The sequence below is a fragment of the Gorilla gorilla genome, chromosome 10, assembly GCF_029281585.2.
Source record: "Gorilla gorilla gorilla isolate KB3781 chromosome 10, NHGRI_mGorGor1-v2.1_pri, whole genome shotgun sequence".
Lineage (NCBI taxonomy): Eukaryota > Metazoa > Chordata > Mammalia > Primates > Hominidae > Gorilla > Gorilla gorilla.
Window position 1 is genome coordinate 76,128,733 of NC_073234.2, and position 22,433 is coordinate 76,151,165.

At 37.1% G+C, this 22,433-nt stretch overlaps 1 protein-coding gene across 5 annotated transcripts in view; it reads left to right on the top strand.

The window, feature by feature from the left end:
• DNAI7 (dynein axonemal intermediate chain 7) overlaps positions 1-22,433 on the top strand; it is a 100,473-nt gene that overhangs the window by 37,787 nt on the left and 40,253 nt on the right. For all 5 annotated transcript variants that reach the window (XM_055358025.2, XM_031000872.3, XM_055358027.2 and 2 more), the window contains 6 exons: positions 1,476-1,567; positions 4,628-4,729; positions 5,579-5,716; positions 10,269-10,415; positions 12,936-13,039; positions 15,361-15,673. In XM_055358025.2, the coding sequence (XP_055214000.1) occupies positions 1,476-1,567; positions 4,628-4,729; positions 5,579-5,716; positions 10,269-10,415; positions 12,936-13,039; positions 15,361-15,673 (896 nt within the window). The remainder of the gene's footprint in view (positions 1-1,475; positions 1,568-4,627; positions 4,730-5,578; positions 5,717-10,268; positions 10,416-12,935; positions 13,040-15,360; positions 15,674-22,433) is intronic.

The window sequence follows — 22,433 nt, forward strand, 5'->3', positions numbered from 1 at the left end:
AAGTATACACTAGCAAGAAATACATAGAGCAGCCTAAATTTTTACAGTTTTATAATATTTATTTGCCAAATTTAAAATACTAATTTTATTTGTTAAAAAATTAATTAAACATTGATAAAAATGTTTATTAATTAAAGTACCAAAAAGTGATTTTTAAAATCTGAGTATTTAGATAGAGGTTTTTAAAAGACTGTTCTCAGGTTCCATATTGATTTTTTATGTATAATTTTATACATCCTTTTTTTTCGGTGACTCCTGATACGAATACAACATCAGGATCTATATCTTGGGGCATGTTTTATTTATATTGGATTAAACTTATACTCTTCAATATGTACTTCACATTTTGTTTTTAATAGTGAGAGCAGGAGAAGATTAAGGTAATTGCATCTGAGATGTAGATGTCACAAGATTATGGAAGTCTTCTGAAGACTTGACTTCCTCTTCATTGCCATGATAGGTCTGCCATACCTTATTGGTTAAAATCACTATTGGATTGCTATAAACCTTTTGGAGAAGAAAAATATTACTGTGGCTTATTTTTTATTTTTATTTTTTGACCACAAAGTTTGAATCATGTTACTTTCTTTCTTTCTTTTTTTTTTTTTTTTTTTTAGGGAAATGGGAATTTGTCTCAACCTTTATTTTGACACATTCAGCAGTAGATGATGGATGTTTTAAATTACTCTTGATAAGAAGCTATCAGTAGGAGTTATTTTGTTTCACAGATACCTGGCAGGTCAAAAACATACTCAAATTGAATAAATATTCTCAAATTAAGTAGGGGAATAGTAAGGCTGAGTAGCTCCTGCTGCAGAGAGGAAGCACATCTAAAGCTACAGTGAGTGCTCAAGGGAGCCACTCCTACATCATTTCCACAAGAAGCAAAGAGACAATGGCTGGGAGTCATGTGTCTTTATAGTAGCATGATTTATAATCCTTTGGGTATATACCCAGTAATGGGATCGCTGGGTCAAATGGTATTTCTAGTTCTAGATCCTTGAGGAATCACCACACTGTCTTTCACAATGGTTGAACTAGTTTACAGTCTCACCAACATTAGTGTTCTATTTCTCCACATCCTCTCCAGCACCTGTTGTTTCCTGACTTTTTAATGATCGCCATTCTAACTGGTGTGAGATGGTATCTCATTGTTGTTTTGATTTGCATTTCTCTGATGGCCACTGATGATGAACATTTTTTCATGTGTCTGTTGGCTGCATAAATGTCTTCTTTTGCGAAGTGTCTGTTCATATCCTTTGCCCACTTTTTGATGGGGTTGTTTGATTTTTTCTTGTAGTTACTTTCTTGAAGAAAGGAGAACTGACACTTTTCTCATATCTACCACATAATAAAGACTGTGACTTCTATAGAAGATTCCACCACTACATCTTGAAAATATTAGGAGTAATTTTAAGGGCTTAAAAATACAGTGATCTATTCACTGAGAAAAAAAATTTTTTTTGGTTCTTTAGAGGAAGCCCATTTGAAATACGAGAAAGAAGAAATGGAAAGGCTTGAAATACAGCGAATTGAGAAAGAAAAATGGCATCGACTTGAAGCAAAAGTAAATAAACATTAATAATGTTCTTAATGAATACTTAAACTGTGGCTATCAGATTTATTGTCATTTAATGTCCTTCTCAGCCCATAGCTACCAGTAATATTTAGGCCTACATGAACTTAATCGTACCATAGAATAAGTGACATTGTTATCCAGATTTCACAGATGAGGAAATTGAGGCATAGAGAAATTAAGCATCTAATCAGTGGCATAGCTAAGACTTGGATCTTTTTTTTTTTTTCTTTTTTTGAGATGGAGTCTCGCTCTGTTGCCCAGGCTGGAGTGCAGTGGTGTGATCTTGGCTCACTGCAAGCTCCGCCTCCTGGTTCACACCATTCTCCTGCCTCAGCCTCCCGAGTAGCTGGGACTACAAGTGCCTGCCACCACCCCCGGCTAATTTTTTGTATTTTTAGTAGAGATAGGGTTTCACCTTGTTAGCCAGGATGGTCTCGATCTCCTGACCTTGTGATCCATCCGCCTCAGCCTCCCAAAGTGCTGGGATTACAGGCGTGAGCCACCGCGCCTGGCCACCAAGACTTAGATCTAAGCAAGTCTTGCTGCAGAGCCTATGCTTGTAACCTTTAAGCATACATGAATCTGTTTTATAGACAAGATAACAGGAACCAAAAAAAAAAAAAAAAATTCAAAATATTCAAATTCTACCTCTCCTTTTTTAGTTTCACTTCTCTTTTTCACTAGAATCTTTTAGATCAGTAATTCTGAAATATTCTGGTCTCAGGACAAAACTCCATTACTATTAAAAACTGTAGACCCTCCGAGGAGTTTATGTTTATGTGGATTACATCTATCAATATTTACCATATTAGAAATTAAAACTAAAAACTTTTAAACTGCTTACATTAACAGACATTACATGTTGATAAAAATAAATTTTATTAAACATAAGTAAATACATGGATATTTTTAAAGAAACAACTTTTTTTTTAAATTAAGGAAATGAAGGCATTGTTTATATTTTAAAAATTTATTTGATATCTGACTTAACAGAAGACAGCTGGATTCTCATATCTGTTTCAGTATTCCATCTGTTGCAATATGTTGTTTTGTATGAAGCATATAAGGAAAATCTGGCCTTATACAGATATGCAATTGGAAAAAAGTAATATTTTAATAGCCTTTCTGATAATTGTGGATATTCTTCTTTGATACTGTATCAAAACTTTTTTTTTTTTTTTTTGAGACGGAGTCTCTCTCTGTCGCCCAGGCTGGAGTGCAGTGGCGCGATCTCTGCTCACTGCAAGCTCCACCTCCCGGGTTCACGCCATTCTCCTGCCTCAGCCTCCCGTGTAGCTGGGACTACGGGCCCCCGCCACTGCGCCTGGCTAATTTTTTTTGTATTTTTAGTAGAGACGGGGTTTCACCGTGGTCTCGATCACCTGACCTCGTGATCCGCCCGCCTCGGCCTCCCAAAGTGCTGGGATTACAGGTGTGAGCCACTGCGCCCGGCCAAGTCGTAGTTTCTTAATGTGGAATATGAAACCATATCAATCAACTATTCATACTCTGTTATTTTAAAACATTGATCTATCTTACCCTCTGAATAGATCTTGTTTTCATACATGATTTGGCGTTATCATGTGTTGCTTGCTTGAAAAGTTTTGGTTTACTGAATTATTTGCTTCCAAATGTTGATGTAATTGATTATTCATTATCAAAAATCACATACATTAGTATAATCACCAACCAAATCAGAAGATTTTTTTATTTTTATTTTTGAGACGGAGTCTTGTTCTGTCACCCAGGCTAGAGTGCAATGGCATAATCTCGGCTCACTGCAACCCCCACGTCCCAGGTTCAGGCGATTCTCCTGCCTCAGCCTCCTGAGTAGCAGAGATTACAGGCGCCCACCACCGCGCCCGGCTAATTTTTGTATTTTTAGTAGAGACGGGGCCAGGCTGATCTCGAACTCCTGACCTTGTGATCCATGCGCCTCTGCCTCCCAAAGTGCTGAGATTACAGATGTGAGCCACCACGCCAGGCCCAAATCAGAAGTTTTTAAAGATCTGAATACTTTCAAGCTTACAGTGATAGATACAAGTTTTCTAAAATTTGAATTTTTGCCTGAAAGCTTGAATTTTATCATTGGCAACAGATATTTTGAGTTGTATCCTTGAAGTGACACACTCCACTCATTCATTTTTGAGAGAATGTCTACCAAATTTGTCAAATAATTGCACAAGTGATATTTCTCGAGACAGTATTGTCATTCGATATGCAGCAGAAGAGCTTTATGCTGACTTCCCATTTTATCCAACAGGATATTAAAAAGACATGTACTTAGGGTTCAGATTTAATACAATTAATAATTTTCACCTCTTCATCAGGGCATTCTTTTTTTTTTTTTGTAACGTGATTTAGAGTCTTGCCCTGTCGTCCAGGCTGGAGTGCGGTTGCGCGATCTTGGGTTAGTGGAACCTCTGCCTCCAGGGTCAAGCAGTTCTCCCTCTTCAGCCTCCTGAGTAGCTGGGATTACAGGCACACGCCACCATACCCAGCTAATTTTTGTATTTTTGGTCGAGACGGTGTTTCACCATGTTGGCTGGTCTCGAACTCCTGACCTCAAGTGATCCGCCTGCCTCAGCCTCCCAAAGTGCTGGGATTACAGGCGTGAGCCACTGCACCCATCCATCCGGGCATTCTTTTGTGAAGCTGGCTCCTTCCCTTCACCTCTCCCCCTAGAAGTAGTACAGTTTGGGGTCACTGTCTGATTTGTGCTAAGACATCAGCACTTTCACACCATCTTGCACAATCAGTGCAAATAGATACACGATGAAAAAGTCAAATAATGTTAGTATTATTATGGAAATAGATTTGACCTCACAGATGCCAGGTTTTAGGTACCCATCAAGAGTCTGTAGATCACATTTTGTAAGCCACTGTTTCAGATGAAACCTTTTGGAGATATCAGTTATATTCAAACTAATTTTAATATTCATTTTGAAACTGCAGTTATATATTTAGCTACGGCAGTTTTAGATGCTACTTGTGAAACATAAAGCTAAACTTAAAGAGCTGATCAATGTATCTGTCCTTGTGCAACAGGATCTAGAAAGGAGAAATGAAGAACTTGAAGAACTTTATTTATTAGAGAGGTGTTTTCCTGAAGCAGAGAAATTGAAACAGGAGACTAAATTGCTTTCTCAGGTAGGTCTGATTTCTCTTTTTTAGCTAATACTTTTGTCACCACAAGAGGGAGTTGTAGTCCAATTTTGATGCCAAGAAACTAAATTTTTCTGTTTTAAAAAACCCTCTCATCTGACAAATTGATTGCTTATGGCAAAGTAAACTAACATAACTTTGTAGAAAGCTATTTGTCAGTAATAATGTCCTTGAAATGTTTATATTCTTTGACTCTGACTCAATTGCTGGGAATGTATACTTAGGGAAATTATGCTAAATTAAAACGTAAAAACTTTGTGCTTAAGGCAATCTAGTCTCGCTCAAAACTGCATAACTTTGGAAATAATATAGGTGAATATCAGGAGAAAAATGAAAAACTATTATAATATGGCTAAAGATTGTGGTATAATCAAGTGAAAAATTCTAAGTACAGTACAATATGATTACAAATGTGAAATTTGCATAAACTACAAAATGAATGGAAGGCCTCCTACTAAAATGCCAGTGGCAACTAGACATTAGTAATAACTTGGGAAGTAGAAATTAGCCTAAGTGTTGGCCTTTGAAAATAAGCAGCTGTATGATTAGAGAGGAAAACTAAGCAAAACAAAACTACTTATAAATAATGCTTTAAAAATAAAAATGTGAAAGTATTTTAGTGCTTCTGTGTATCTGAATATTAAGGATTAGAAATTGCTTGGATAAAGAAGAACTTGGTTATTTTAGAGCTCTCTCAAGTTACTGGTTAAAGCCATCATGTTTTTATCTAAGTTGGTTAAACTAGGTTATAAAAATTTAACTTCAAAAAAGAAGTCATTTAATCTTTGGTTGAATCTTCATCAGTGTGAACCTTTAAACATTTTTATTCCACAGTGGAAGCACTACATTCAATGTGATGGGAGTCCTGATCCTTCAGTAGCCCAAGAAATGAACACGTTTATTAGTTTGTGGAAAGAGAAAACAAATGAGACTTTCGAGGAAGTGATTGAGAAGAGTAAAGTAGTGCTAAATGTAGGTATTTATGCATTTTCCTATAAACTGGCTATTACAAATAGTCTGATATTAACTCAAAATAAAAATAAATTAATATATCATTTGCCAAGTAATAACACTACTGCTTTTGAACCCTTAGCAAAAGAAGTAATTGGTAATCTTTTCATTTTCTTTTTTCTTTTTTACAAGTCCTAAGAATTCCTTGCCATATTAGCTAAGGTCAGCATATCATAAAACATTGATTATTTGTCTGTCTAATCAAGAAAAAAAATCAAGTTGCATGCATTCATGTAGATAACTCGGGTGGGGGTAGTAGGTAATTTTATCCTCAGTTGGAATATCCACTGTTCAGTAATTTAGTACCCATGATTTTTCATGTTTACTAGGTGCCAGGTATACACTCTGTTAGATAATGGGGGTACAAAGACAAATGAGAATATTCTAACTTTTGTTCCTGCAAATAGGATGGTTAGACTAGCCTGAGAAGCTGCCACTTCACAATGCACTTAAAAATACTGGGGGGAAGAAAACTAATTTATTAAAAAAAATTTAAATTCATTGCTCTAATCAAAAAAAGTAAGGTAAAACCTTAGAGGCCATAAAACAATCCAGAAAGTAAGAAAGTCTTGAAGCCAATGGCTTCACAGCTAACTAGTTAGTGGCTTAGCTAGCTAACTGCTATGGCTTAGCATTGGTTCAAAGGGCCATCAGGAGGCAAAGCCTAGAGTACATACAAGGTGGTAAGTTGAACCAGAGACTCCTATATGGCTGGGAGCCTCAAAAGACATTGTGGATAACAGGAAAAATTTATTGTGCAAAAGGAGATAAGATGTGTTTGGCTTATCTTTAGCTTAGTGAATAAGAAACAAAAATGTCTCCACTAAGAATTTTTATTTATTTATTTATTTATTTATTTAATTTTTTGAGATGGCATCTCGCTCTGTCACCCAGGCTGGAGTGCAGTGGCGTGATCTTGGCTTACTGCAACCTCTACCTCCTGGATTCAAGCAATTCTCATGCCTCAGCCTGCCAATAGCTGGGATTACAGTCATGTGCCACCACACCTGGCTAATTTTTGTATTTTTAGTAGAAATGAGGTTTCACCAAGTTGGCCAGGATGGTCTCAAACTGCTGACCTCAAATGATCCAGCCGCCTCAGCTTCCCAAAGTGCTAGGATTACCACTGCACCTAGCCAAGAATTTTTAATCAGGAGTGAATCAAAAGTTGGATTGGAAAAATTTACCAGAAGACAGCACAGAGACAAAGAGATAGAAAATATGAAAGAGCAGTTGACAGGCATGTATGATAGAGTAACAAGGGCTAAAAAAGAAAAGAAGGGATACAGAAGAATGGAAAAGAGACAATATTCAAAGAGATAATGGCTGAAAATTTTCCAGAATTGATGAAAGATGTGAATCCTCACATTCAGGAAGCTCAAGAAATTCTAAGTAAAATGAAAAACTAGCGTTTATACTTTTAACACTTCTGACACCAAATGTATGTGGGGTTTTCTCACGCCAACCAATTATCCAACTCTCCAGATTCCTACTGAGTGTCCTTCGATCCAGTGCTGGTACTGAGTACTTAGAGCTAGTGCAAACCCCAGTCCCACAAAACTGCCCTTTCCTTCACTTCCAATCACAAGTCCCAGCTTGTCACCTGTACTTCTGATCAGCCTGTTATAAATCAGCCACAAGCCATTGGTCAGGTTATTTGCTATAATGGCTCACAAAACTCAGAGAAACATTTACTTGCCTTTACTGGTTTATTATAAAGGATATTACAAAGGATACAAGTGAAAAACTAGATGAAGAAATACAAGGGGTGAGGTCCGTAGGGAGGAGTGTAGAGCTTCTGTGCCCTCTTGGGGCACACCACCCTTCCAGCACCTCAGTGTGTTCACCAACCAGAAAGTTCTCTGAACCTCGTTGTTTGAGTTTTTTATGGAAACCTCATTTATGTAGGCATGCTTGATTAAATCATTTGCCATTGGCATTTAAGTTCATCTTCATCCCCTCTCCCCATCCTGGAGGCTAGGGAGTGGGGCTGCAAGTTTCAGCCCTCTAATCACATGGTTGGTCCCTCTGGCAATCAGCCCCCATCCTCTGAGACTCATCATATTAGCATAAACTCAGGTGAGGTTGAAAAGGGCTTATTATAAATAACAAAAGCTGTTTCTGTCATTCCTATCCCTCAAGAAATTCTAAGAAGCTTGTGCCAGGAACAGGGGGCAGAGACCAAATATTTATTTCTTTTTATGTCATGTCAAATTAGGATAAATACATTCACACTTAAACACACTTATATGATAATAGAAACTAGAAGGAATTCACTACTCTTATTCCTATTATTATCCTTGAATGCTTTTTTGGTCCACTTCCTCACAGTTTTATGCTTCCTGTCATTGCTGCTATAGTTTAACTTCTTCATGTTGTCATAAGAGGGGAGAACTGTAGACTCTTTTAAGCTCATACCATGCATTGCGTGATTTAATCTAAACAACAAGATTATAAGAGTCATTTAACAAATAAACATAGGTTGTGATTTGCTTACAGTCCACTATGAGACCTTAGATGGACCTTACTCTGACTTTCCATAGGCCCAAGGAGTCTCCCGTGCAGTCTGAGCTATTTAAATGCCTGTGGATTAATCATACAGTGTTCTTGCTACTACACATCCTGTCTACCAGAGAGGCTGCCATCGCATGACGTCAGCTTAGGAATCTGGTACTTTGCAGTTAGCAGGGAGGCAGTGGGAAGTAGTACTAGAGTTCACCAGTGATGAGCTGCAAGGGACATCTTCCTGTTACAAGAATGAGGAGTCAGAAGTAGAAGTAAGAGCAAAAACGATGAGAAAAGGATAAGTTCAATAACACAGGAGACAGAAGAGGGGAGTAATCACAGCAATAGGAAAGGAAGAAAGCAGAAAGCTGCAGAAAAGTGGAGTTGGATAGCAGTAACAGAAGGAAATGGCCCCGTAGTGAACACCAATTTCCAAATTTTCAAATTTATTTAATAAACTCTCATATAGTGCTTAATCTATGCCAAGCTTTGGAAATATTGGCTTTCTGAGTTCTCATAATAACACTAGGAGATAGGTACTAAAAACCCCATTTTCCCAATGAGGAAATTGAGGCAATAACTTGCCCAAGACCACACTGCTAGTTGAGAGGTGGCCAGGATTGAAGCCCAGCATTCTTGCTTGAGTCCATACTACCCTACGCTACGATGCTGCCTGTCTTAATTCAGAAAATTTCTATGTATTATCTGTGTTAGTGTTCAAAATTTAATTCTGCCACTTACTAGTTGTTCCTTCATCACACTGTGCCTCAGTTTCATTATCTGTAAAATATGCACAGTAACAATATCTACCTCATAGAGTTATAATGAAGAATGAATGCATTAAAACATATACAGCATTTAGAACAGTTCCTGGTGCATTGTAAGCATTCAGTAAAAATATTAGTAGTTCTCTTCCATCTCCTTCTCCTGATTGTTGTTATATTTTGTTTTTTCTGTTATCTCTCAGTCTTAGGTAATGACAAGTTGCCACTCGTTTATTAACTTGCTAATGAAAGCTCTGTCACACATAGTTAACTGGTAGATCCGAGGGTTTAATTAGATTCAGAGCCGCCATTTTCAGCAAGAAGGCATCATAGGTTATGTTGTGTTCTTCATACTGCATCCTATCAGAAGCCATATGATGTTCCATTATTAATTTTTTTTTTTTTTTTTTTTTTTTTGAGACAGAGTCTTGCTGTCTTCCGGGCTGGAATGCAGTGGTGCAATCTCGGCTCACTGCAAGCTCCGCCTCCCGGGTTCACACCATCCTCCTGACTCAGCCTCCCGAGTTGCTGGGCCTACAGGCACCCGCCACCACACCCGGCTAATTTTTTGTATTTTTAGTAGAGACGGGGTTTCACTGTGTTAGCCAGGATAGTCTCGATCTCCTGACCTCGTGATCTGCCCGCCTCAGCCTCCCAAAGTGCTGGGATTGCAGGCATGAGCCACTGCGCCTGGCCTCCATTATTAATTTAATGATGCGAATTTGATCACATGGTTAAGGTGTTTGCCATTAAATCTCCACATTGCAAAGTACATTTTCCCCAATTGGAGGTCAAATACTTTGGCACTGGGACAATTATGTGTTCCTCAACAGCTTTTCACCTAACCATTTAGGTAGCCATTGAGGATCTTTATCTGAAGCAGTTATTACACTGGGGATTGAAAGATGGTGATTTGCTAAGTGATCATTGCATCTACATTAGATAGATGGCATTCTTCTGTAAAGAACTGGTCTTTCTTCACCCCACCTTCCCCCTTCATTTCTGAACGTCTAACACTATAGACTCATGGATTTTTATTTATTCAGTGTGTTATAATTAATTTTAAGGGAGTTTAGGAGGAAATTTTTGTTTATTATCTTAAATTACAGAATAAATACAGGAAAGGTTTCTATATGTTTTGCTAAGAATGTGTTCCTCAATTCAAAAGGGATAAAACATTCCCTTTTTCACTTGTCCTTGACTATTTCTCTGAGAATTAATGCAAATATTCTTTTACTTTACAGTTAATTGAGAAATTGAAATTTATTTTATTGGAAACTCCATCATGTGATTTGCAAGACAAAAATATAATACAGTACCAAGAATCAGTACTACAACTGCAGGAGCTCCTTCATCTTAAATTCGGTGTAGCCACAGAAATACTTCTCAGAGTAAGTGTGATATTTTGCTTATATATTAAGTTTTATAAGAGCTAACATTTTATGTTATAATCCAGTATTTTTTAAATTGAAAAATGAAGAGATTATGGAAAAGTTAGCAGAATAATTTAGAGTACATATATTTATCCAGATTTAATAACTGATAATATTTTATTTTTAAACATAATTTATTTTGTTTTGTTTTGTTTTTTAGAGATAGTAAAGATGGGATCTCCCTGTGTTACCCAGGCTGGTCTCAAACTTCTGGACACAAACAGTCTTTCTTCCTTGGCCTCCCAAAGTACTGGGATTACATGTGTGAGCCACTGCTCCCCGCCAAATATTTTATTTTTAAAGAAATAGAATACTATTTCTATTTGCCATTAAAAGTAATGGCAAAAACCGCAATTACTTTTGCACCAATCTTATTATTCTTAGGATAATAATATGTAAGGATAGGATAGGAGACCTCATCCTAATATATATATTACCCAAGCATGGTTTGCCTGTTGTCCCAGCTACTTGGGAGCCTGAGGTGGGGGCATCGCTTGAGTCCAGGATGTCAGTGCTGCAGTGAACCACTGCACTTCAACCTGGGCAACAGAGGCAGACTCTGTCTCAAAAAAATAAAAGTAAAAATAGAAGAAGAAGGAGAAGAAGAAGAAACTATAATGTTATATTTGAAATGGAAATATCAGCATGAACCAGATTTCTTTTTATTCCATAAATAGGATTTGGGATTTCAGTTCTGGGGCAGGAAAAGTGAAAGATGAGGCTGGATTATCTTACTGTGCTAGAAGGCAAGCAAACACTCAGAGACTAATGACATTGTATGAAAGGGATGCCGTTAGCTAAGAGGCTAGCTTAGAAGTCCCACTGATCAAATTTGGAATAATTTGAATATCAGAATAATGATTATAATCAATTATAACAAATTGAATAAATAAAAATGTATGAGTTTATAGTGGTACTTCAGAAACAAAGGGGGAAGGTGGAGTGAAGAAAGAACAGTTCTTTACAGTAGAATGCCATCTATCTAATGTGGATGCAGTGATCAGTTAGGAAATCACCATTTTTCAATCCCCAGTGTAATAACTGTTTCAAATAAGGATCCTCAATGGCTACTTAAATGATTAGGTGAAAAGCTGTTGAGGAATACATTATTCTTCTAGTGCCAAAGTATTTGACCTCAGATTGGGGAAAATGTACTTTGCAGTGGGGGAGAGTTGGTGGTCAGCACCTTAAGCAAGCGATCAAGTTCATATCATTAATAGTGGAACATCATATGTCTTCGGTAGAATGCAGTGTGAAGAATACAGCATAACCTATGATGCCTCCTTGCTGAAGATGGTGGATCTGAATCCAGTTAAACCCCTAGACCTTCCAGTGTACAAAAATAAAGAGGATAGAGGAGCAAGTTAAACAATGCCATGAGGAAACAATAATAGAAATCCACAATATGGGACAGTTCTACAAGACAATTGTCCTGAACACTTCAAAAAGTTAGTTTCAGAAAATAAAAAGTATGCAGGAATAATCACACTTAAAAAAATTAATAATAAATATAATCTTCAGCATTTTGAAGTTTTTACATTCTAGCAACCACATATTGACTTATTCAAACCCTTTATGACAGCTGATTTCTTGAGCAATAGGCATCAAACTGTGTTAGTTTTTATTTTAAAATTCTTAACATACTTGAATTTTATGGTTAATATTGGATATTAAATATTAGACTAGTGAAAACATGACTTATCTGGATTTTATAAGCTAGATATTTTGCTTTCTAAACTTGATGTGTTCGGAGATAGGTTAACTTTTGCAGTAGAATAGTCTACATTATAATAAGATACAGATAAAGCAGCATGTGTATAGTTAAAATGAAAAGCCATGATTCTGATGTTATGACTGAGAAAGGTAACATATTAATCCACAGGTGCTACCCAGAAATGTAGAAGCAACTTTATTTTTCACTTTTCTGAGACCCAGTCTTGCTCTGTCACCCCGGCTAGAGTGCATGGTGCAATCATGGCTCACTGCAGCCTCAACCTCCCAGACTCAAGCAATCCTTCCACCTAGGATCCTCCCAGCTGCCAGGTAGCTGGGACTACAGGTGCGCACCACCACACCCAGCTAATTTTTTGTAGAGATGGTGGGGGGTCTCATTATGTTGCCCAGGTTTTTCTTGAACTCCTGGACTCAAATGATCCTTACGACTTGGCCTACCAAAGTGCTCAGATTACAGGTATGAGCCACCTCACCCAACCTAAGAGCAACTTTAATTCTTAGACGCCTTAGGAGAAACTGAATGGAAAAAGGAGATGCACATTTAAGTAAGTAAATATGTTTGCATTTTTAGAGAATTTTTTTAAACAATTCTTTGTCATGTTGATTGAACCTTATTTTTACCCAAGTTACTCTCTTAGGTGATTAATAAAGGGAATCCAACACATAAGTGATAAAGTAACTTATCTAATTTGTATAATTTATGAGGCCTGTGGCCCTTTATAATGTTTTCTTTTTCTCTTACAGCAAGCTAGTACTTTGGCAGATCTGGACAGTGGAAATATGGAAAAAGTCATTAAAGATGAAAATGTTACTCTGTATGTGTGGGCAAACCTCAAGAAGAATCCAAGGTACCCTTGTGGGTAATACTTTCCCTGTAGGTGGAAGGAAAGACATTGAGCCACATCATGATTGCCAGATAGATGCCTATTGCATAGCAGCATGGTGTGTTTGGAAAAGCCCATTTCAGGAAGTTAGCCCATTAAGGGTTGAATCAGAAACCCGCCATTTTCTTACACAAGTTACTTTGTTGAGCTTCAGTATATCATCAGTAAAATGATGATTGTGTCACTTAATAGGATTGGATTGAAGATTAAACATTAGTGCATGTGTTATAGCATAGTTATAGCATAGTGTTTATTACAAATATACACTCATTAAATACCAGGTCTTCCTCTTCTCTTTACCCACTTAACTCCTCTGCCCTCCAAAAAAGTAGAAGTGGTAGGTGCTTTCTTTTTCTTTTTTTTTTTTTGAGACACAGTCTTGCTCTGTCGTCCAGGCTGGAGTGCAGTGGTGTGATCTCGGCTCACTACAGCCTTTGCCTCCTAGGTTCAAGCGATTCTTTGTGCCTCAGCCTCCTGAGTAGCTGGGATTACAGGTGCGTGCCACCACACCTGGCTAATTTTTTTGTATTTTTAGTAGAGACGGGGTTTCACCATGTTGGTCAGGTTAGTTTCAAACTCCTGACCTCAAGTGATCAGCCTGCCTTGGCCTTCCAAAGTGCTGGGATTACAGGCGTGAGCCACTGCGCCCAGCTAATAGGTACTTTCTATATGGCAATCTGGATTTTTTTTTTTTAATGTATCTTTGTGACTTAAAAATAATAGGTTTTCTTTTTTTTTTTTGAGACAGAGTTTGGCTCTTGTTGCCCAGGCTGGAGTGCAAGGGCGCAATCTCGGCTCACTGCAACCTCTGCCTCCTGTGTTCAAGTGATTCTCCTGCCTCAGCCTCCTGAGTAGCTGGGATTACAGGCATGTGCCACCATGCTTGGCTAATTTTGTATTTTTAGTAGAGACGTGGTTTCTCCATGTTAGTCAGGCTGGTCTCAAACTCCCGACCTCAGGTGATCCGCACATCTCGGCCTCCCAAAGTGCTGGGATTACAGGCGTGAGCCACTGCGCCCGGCAAACATAATAGGTTTTCATATGTGTATTTCTTGGACATTTTAGTGCTATTTCCCCAATAGTTTTCAACAAAGAAACATCTTTCTGAGGAATGACAGTGATGATGGCAAATTCATGAGTGCTTGGTTGCTGCTTGATCTTTAAACATTTTAAGTTACTTGCATTAGTATAGCAGTGAGTTTTAGAGAAAAATTACCAGAATAAAAATTAGGAGGCCTAGGTTCTGGTCCTACCTCTGAAAAGACTAGCTATGTGACATTTAAAAAAAAACTGGACTTTATTTTTGATACTTAGTAAAAGGGAAGAAAAAAATATTTCCTAAGTTCCTTCCATTTGCTATGAAAAACAAAAAAACCAACTTTTTGGTTTACATCTAATCAGAGACAATATAGTAACCTTTCTCATTGTAAAATATGTCAAGTACAGAAAAGTTAAGGAAATAACTGTATAGTTTTAAAAGAATAAAAATAAAATGAATAGCTCTGTACTCACTACCCAGGTTTAAGAAGAGAATTAGGTGGTGTCTTTTACGAGATAAGCAATAGTGCAGGCAGAACAAGTTTCACTTTGATGATGATTGGGGTGGGGGTTGTAAGGATGATGAATTCTGTGCTGAACTGGCTGAGTTTGAAGTACTTATAAGATATCAAAGTGCAACTGGCTGAAGGCATTGAGAGAAATCTGAGGTGTAGTATATTTTGAGGAGTCATCAACATATAGACCAATGGTTCTTCACTTTTTGGGAGTCATAGATTCTTCCGAATGTCAAGTAATTACAGATGCTTGCACTTGTGGAAGGACATTTTTAGACCTCTTAAAGTCCATTCAGAGATGCATCATACTCCTAACCAAACCTAGGAAAAATAAAGCTCATATTACAAACCTCTGATAGTATAGATAGTAATTCAGGCCACAGAAGTAACAATATCCAGAGAGTGTATGTTGAGGGAGAGGAGAAAAAGGGCTTAGGATGGAGCACTGAGTAATATCAACGTTGAAGGGATGGTTAGGAAGAAGGCCATATAGAAGAGACAGAAGGAACTTCCAGAGATGGAGAAGACTGTGGGGTTATGGATCCCAATAAACTGTTTTGAGAAGGATAGCATCAGCAACTGGGTCCAAATGCTGCAAAGAAAGCACATATGATCAGACTCAAAATTGGAGCAAAATTAAAGTGAAGAGAAATACTGCTTAGGTATAAATTTGACACAGATCTAGAGTTTCCTAGGGTCTCATCTTTTTTTGTTGTAATTAATTATTAACAGGCACAGAAGTGTTAGATTCTCTGAAACACAAATTGGATTTGAGATTCCAAGGATATTAGCAACAAGTGACATTGCTGTACGACTCCTGCATACCCACTATGATCATGTTTCTGCACTGCACCCTGTTTCAACACCGTCAAAAGAACACACTTCTGCAGTAACTGAGCTTGTCGAAGATGATGTTAAGAATGTAGAAAAAGCAATCAGCAAAGAGGTCGAAGAAGAGTCCAAACAACAAGAAAGAGGGTCTCACTTAATTCAGGAGGAAGAAATAAAAGTTGAGGGGGAACAAGGTGATATTGAAGTGAAAATGGTAGGACACATTTAAATATACACATTTTTTTATTCATGCAACATGCGTTATTAGATTCCCTTAAAGTGTTCTCAAGATTTTTCCTAAACAACTGGAAATTGTCTGGGAGCCACTTTCTTGCCAGTGCCTCAATTTTTAATATGTATCTTTTTCTTGCCTTCCATTAATAGTCAATTAATAGTTGAGCCACTAGCTTCAACATCCTAAAGTTCAGCACAGGAATTGCTTATTTTTATATTAGGTGCACAACTGGGCAGCTTTGATGCCATTTAATTTTTGTATATTTATTATATATTTCAAATTCAAGGGAACTTGCCATTAAATGGAAACTTACAGTAAATAATCTTATATTACCCTGTTACTTCCTCAGTTTTTGGTTTTGTAAGAAATAATTTTATAAAGTAAAAATTAATTTTCTTAAAATATTACACTCTTCTCTGAAAATTTGACATCTTTAGATATAGCTTTTGACCAATTTAATAATCATATTCCTTTAGTTAGCTTCTTCTCTTTTTTCTGTTGGCAAGATTGTCAAGCTACTTATTTATGTTAGAAAAAATGTCTCTTAAGGATTTAGTAATACTTTCTCAGAGCTAAGCAGATTCTTTGTTTAATAGCCTATTTGCATGTTATGAGGGACCAAAAAATCTCAAGTTTTCTGACAAGTGCTTAAGACATGAAATGTATTGGTTTATTGATTTATTTTCTTTAAACACAGGAAAGGATTAAGGATTAGATTGAATACAAATTTAAAATCAGAATAGGAATTATTAGATACTCTAAGAACACGTGATTTATTAAGAATTCAATTTAAAATATTACACTGGTATCAAAAATTATAGGCGGGGCGTGGTGGCTCACGCCTGTAATCCCAGCACTTTGAGGTCAGGAGTTCGAGACCAGCCTGGCCAACATGGTGAAACCCTGTCTCTACTAAAAATACAGAAAATTAGCCGGGCGTCGTGGTGTATACCTGTAATCCCAGCTACTTGGGAGGCTGAGACAAGATAATTGCTTCAACCCAGGAGGCGGATGTTGCAGTGAGCCGAGATCATGCCATTGCACTTCAGCCTGGGTGACAGAGTGAGACTTTGTCTCAAAAAAAAAAAAAAAAAATTATGAAGACTCTGTAGCAATGTAGAAAAATGGATATGACATAATGCTAAGTATAAAAAAATTGTATTTAGACTCTAATGACAAGCACGTGAAAATTTTAAAGGTATAAGGAAATGAGAACCCAGAAATCTGTGCATAGCTCTTATTTTAGAGAGGAGGGAAATGATTTATTCCTCTTTAAAAATTTGTCATTTTTGTTTAAATGTTTTTTGGGCAATAAGATAGTTTTTAAAATAAAAATTTCATGTGAACTCTCAGGTAGTTTAGAAGCTTTACTAGAGACAATAGTATTTCCAGTTCTCTTCCCTTTCCTGGAATATGGAAGGATTATACTCCTTTCCATGTTGCAGCTAGGCATGACCATGTGACTTAGCTAATAAGATGTGATTAGACATGACAAACTCATTTCCAAGAGGGAAAAAAAAGAATGGGTAAATAGGTCTTGGACTTAACATTGTTTCAATATGGAGTAAAATACAAAATTAAACCCCATTAACCTAAAATAAAATTAGGGAGGATTTGTGATTTTATATTCCTGAAAACAAAGAACCTATCAGTATTTTACATAAGAATTTCACATTATTGATTTTAAAATTGTGAAATAATTTGAAACCATATAATTTGAACTATTACTTGCATTTACATGGCTAAAGCATTTTTTTCTTATGCATCTATCTCAAAGTGGCCTCATGTAATAGTAATTCATTATAGTTCTGTTAATTTTGGCAGTTTTGTTTTTTTTTATTTCAAAAGGTTTTTGGGGAACAGGTGGCATTTGGTTACATGGATAAGTTCTTTAGTGGTGATTTCTAAGATTTTGGTGCACCCATTACCCGAGCAGTGGACACTGTACCCATTGTGTAGTCTTTTATCCCTCATCCCCCTCCCACCCTTCCCTTGAGTCCCCAAAGTCCATTGTATCATTCTTATGCATTTGCAATCCTCATAGCTTAGCTCCCACTTATAAGTGAGAACATGTGATGTTTGGTTTTCTATTCCTGGGTTACTTCACTTACAATAATGGTCTCCAGTTCCATCCAGGTTGCTGCAAATGCCATTATTTCATTCTCTTTTATGGCTGAGTTGTATTCCATGGTACACATATACCTCTCATTTTCTTTATCCACTTGTTGATTGCTGGGCATTTGGGCGGTTCCATGTTTTTGCAATTGCAAATTGTCCTGCTATAAACATGCATGTGCAAGTGTCCTTTTCATATGACTTATTTTCCTCTGGGCAGATACCCAGTACTGGGATTGCTGGATCAAATGGTAGATCTACCTTTAGTTTTTTCAGGAATGTGTTAGTTTACATTCCCACCATCAGTGTAAAAGTGTTCTCTTTTCACCCCATCCACTCAAACATCTATTATTTTTTGATTTTTAAATTATGGCCTTTTTTTTTTTTCTTTTTTTGAGACAGAGTCTCACTCTGTCACTCAGGCTGGAGAGCAGTGGCATGATCTCAGCTCACTGCAACCTCCGCCTCCCAGGTTCAAGCAGTTCTCTTGCCTGAGACTCCCGAGTAGCTGGGATTGCAGGCACGTGCCACCACACCTGGCTAATTTTTTGTACTTTTAGTAGGTACAGGGTTTCACCATGTTAGCCAGGATGGTCTCAATCTCCTGACCTCATGGTCCACCTGCCTTGGCCTCCCAAAGTGCTGGGATAACAGGCATGAGCCACTGCACCGTGCCAATTATGGCCATTTTTGCAGGAGTGAGGTAGTATCACATTGTGGTTTTGATTTGGATTTCCTTAATAATTAGTAATGTTGAGCATTTTTTCTTATGTTTCTTGGCGATTTGTATATCTTCTTTTGAGAATTGTCTATTCAGGTCCTTAGCCCACTTTTTGATGGGATTATTATTTTCTTGCTGATTTGTTTGAGTTCCTTATAGATTGTGGATATTCTGCATCTAATAATCTTTGTTAGGTACATAATTTGTGAAGATTTTCTCCCACTCTGTGGGTTGTCTGTTTACTCTGCTGATTATTTCTTTTGCTATGCAGAAGCTTTTTAGTTTAGGTATCATCTATTTATCATTGTTGTTTTTGCATTTGCTTTTGGGCTCTTTTTCATGAAGTCTTTGCCTAAGCCAATGTCTAGAAGGGTTGTTCCAATGTTATTTTCTATAATTTTTATGGTTTCAGGTCTTAGATTTAAGTCTTTGATTCATTTTGAGTTGATTTTTGTATAAGGTGAGAGATGAGGATTCAGTTTCATTCTTCTATACATGGCTTGCCCATTATTCCAGCACCATTTGTTGAATCGGGTGTCCTTTCCCCCACTTTATGTTTTTGTTTGCTTTGTCAAAGATCAGTTGACTGTAAGTATTTGCCTTTATTTCCAGGTTCTCTATTCTGTTCCATTGGTCTATATGCCTATTTTTATACCAGTACCATGCTGTTTTGGTGACTATAGCTTAATAGTATAGTTTGAAGTCAGGTAATGCAATGCCTCCAGATTTGTTCTTTTTGCTTAGCTTGGTTTGGCTATGTGGGCTCTTTTTTGGTTTCATATGAATTTTAGGATTTTTTTTTCTAGTTCCATGAAGAATGATGATGGTATTTTGATGGGAATTGCATTGAATTTGCAGATTGCTTTTGGCAGTATGGTCATTTTCACAATATGATTCTACCCATCCATGAGCATGGGATGTATTTCCATTTGTTTGTGACATCTGTGATTTCTTTCAGCAGTGTTTTGCAGTTTTCCTTGTAGAGGCCTTTCAGCTCCTTGGTTAGGTGTATTCCTAAGTATTTTATTTATTTATTTATTTATTTTTGCAACTACTGTAAAAGGGGCTGAGTTCTTGATTTGATTCTCAGCTTGGTCACTGTTGGTGTATAGCAGTGCTACTGATTTGTGTACATTGATTTTGTATGCTGAAACTTTACTGAATTCATTTATCATATCTAGGAGCTTTTAGGATGAGTCTTTAGGGTTTTCTAGGTGTACAGTCATATCATCAGCAAACAATGAGAGTTTGACTTCTTCTTTACTGATTTGGATGCCCTTCATTTTTTTATCTTGTCTGATTGCTCTGGCTAGGACTTCCAGTACTGTGTTGAATAGAAGTTGTGAAAGTGGGCATCCTTGTCTTGTTCCAGTTCTCAGGGGTAATGCTTTCAATGTTTCCCTATTCAGTATAATGTTGGCTGTGAGTTTGTCATAGATGGCTGGATTTTGTCAGATGCTTTGTTTTTAATTCTATGTGGTATATCACATTTATTGACTTCCACATGTTAAACCATTCCTGCATCCATGGTATGAAACCCACTTGATCACGGTGAATTATCTTTTTTAAAAAATGTATTTATTATTATATACTTTAAGTTCTGGGATACATGTGCAGAATGTGCAGGTTTGTTACATAGGTATACACGTGCCATGGTGGTTTGCTGCACCCATCAACCTGTCATCTACATTAGGTATTTCTCCTAATGCTATCCTTCCCCTATCACCCCATCCCCCGACAGGCCCCAGTGTGTGATGTTCCCCTCCCTGTGTCCATGGCTTCTCATCGTTCAACTCCCACTTATGAGTGAGAACATGCAGTGTTTGGTTTTCTGTTCTTGTGTTAGTTTGCTGAGAATGATGGTTTCCAGCTTCATCCATGTCCCTGCAAAGGATAGGAACTCATCCTTTTTTATGGCTGCATGAATTATCTTTTTGATATGCTGTTGGATTCGGTTAGCTAATATTTTGTTGAGGATTTTTACATCTATGTTCATCAGGGATATTGGTCTGTAGTTTCCTTTCTTGTTATACCCTTTCCTGGTTTTGGTATTAGGGTGATACTGGCTCCATGGAATGATTTAGGAAGGATTCCCTCTTTCTCTACCTTTTGGAATAGTGTCAATAGGATTGGTATCAATTTTTCTTTGAATGCCTGATAGAATTCAGCTGTGAATCCATCTGGTTCTGGACTTTTTTTTTATTGGTAATTTTTGTTTTAATTACCATTTCAGTCTTGCTGCTTGCCATTGATCTGTTCAGAGCTTCTATTTATTTCTGTTTTAATCTGGGAGAGGTGTATATTTCCAGGAATCTGTTCATCTCCTTTAAGTTTTCTGGTTTGTGTGCGTAAAGGTGTTCACAGTAGCCTTGAATGATCTTTTGTATTTCTGTGCTATCAGTTGTAGTATCTCTCATTTTGTTTCTAATTGAGTTTATTTGAATCTTCTCTCTTCTTTTCTTGGTTAATCTCACTAATGGTCTGTCAATTTTGTTTGTCTTTTCAAAAAACCAGATTTTTATTTCATTTATCTTTTGTATTTTTTTTTGTTTCAATTTCATTTAGTTCTGCTCTGATCTTAGCTATTTCTTTTCTTCTGCTTTGTTTGGGTTTGGTTTGTTCTTTTTTCTCTAGTTCCTTGAGGTGTGTCTTCAGATTATCTATTTGTGCTCTTTCAGAGTTTTTGATTTAGGTATTTAATACCATGAATTTTCCTCTTAGCATCACTTTTGCTGTATCCCAGAGGTTTTGATAGGTTTTGTCACTATTATCGTTCAGTTCAAAGAATTTTTAAATTTCCATCTTGATTTTATTGTTGACCCAATGATTGTTTAGGAGCAGATTATTTAATTTTCATGTATTTGCATGGTTTTGAGGGTTCCTTTTAAAGTTGATTTCCAATTTTATTCCCTGTGGTCTGAGAGAATACTGAATATAATTTTGATTTTCTTAAATTTATTTAGTCATTTGAGACCGAGTCTTACTCTGTTGCCAGGCTGGAGTGTAGTGGCGTGATCTCAGCTCACTGCAGCCTCTGCCTCCTGGGTTCCAGTGATTCTCCTGCTTCAGCCTCCTGGGTAGCTGGAATTACGGGCAAATGCCACCATGCCCAGCTATTTTTTGTATTTTTTAGTAGAGACAGAGTTTCACCATTTGGCCCGGCTGGTCTCCACCTCCTGATCTAAGGTGATCCACCCGTCTTGGCCTCCAAAACTGCTGGGATTACAGGTATGAGCTACTGTGCCTGGCCCAATTTTCTTAAATTTATTGAGACTTGTTTTGTCTCCTCTCATATGGTATATCTTGGATAATGTTCCTTGAGCTGATGAATAATAGAATGTATATTTTGCAGTGGTTGAGTAGAGTGTTGTGTAAATATCTGTTAAGTCCATTTGTTCTAGGGTATAGTTTTGTTTTTTTTTTTTTTCCATTTTCTGTCTTGATGACCTGTCTAGTGCTGTCAGTGTTGAAGTATTGGAGTCCCACACTATTATTGTGTTGCCATCTATCTCATTTCTTAGGTCTAGTAGTAATTGTTTTATAAATTTGGGAACTCCAGTATTAAGTGCATATATATTTAGGAATGTAATATTTTCCTGTTGGACTAGACCTTTTATCATTATGTAGTGTCCCTCTTTGTCTTTTTAAACTACTGTTGTTTATAGTCTGTTTTATCTGATATAAGAATAGCTACTCCTGCTTGCTTTTGGTGTCCATTTGCATGGAATATCTTTTTCCACCTCTTTACTTTAAGTTTATGTGACTCTATGTGTTAGATGAGTCTCTTGGAGACAACAGGTTCTTGGTTGGTGAATTCTTATCCATTCTGTGGTTCTGTATCTTTTAAGTGGAGCATTTAGGCCATTTACATCCAATGTTAGTATTGAGATGTGAGGTACTATT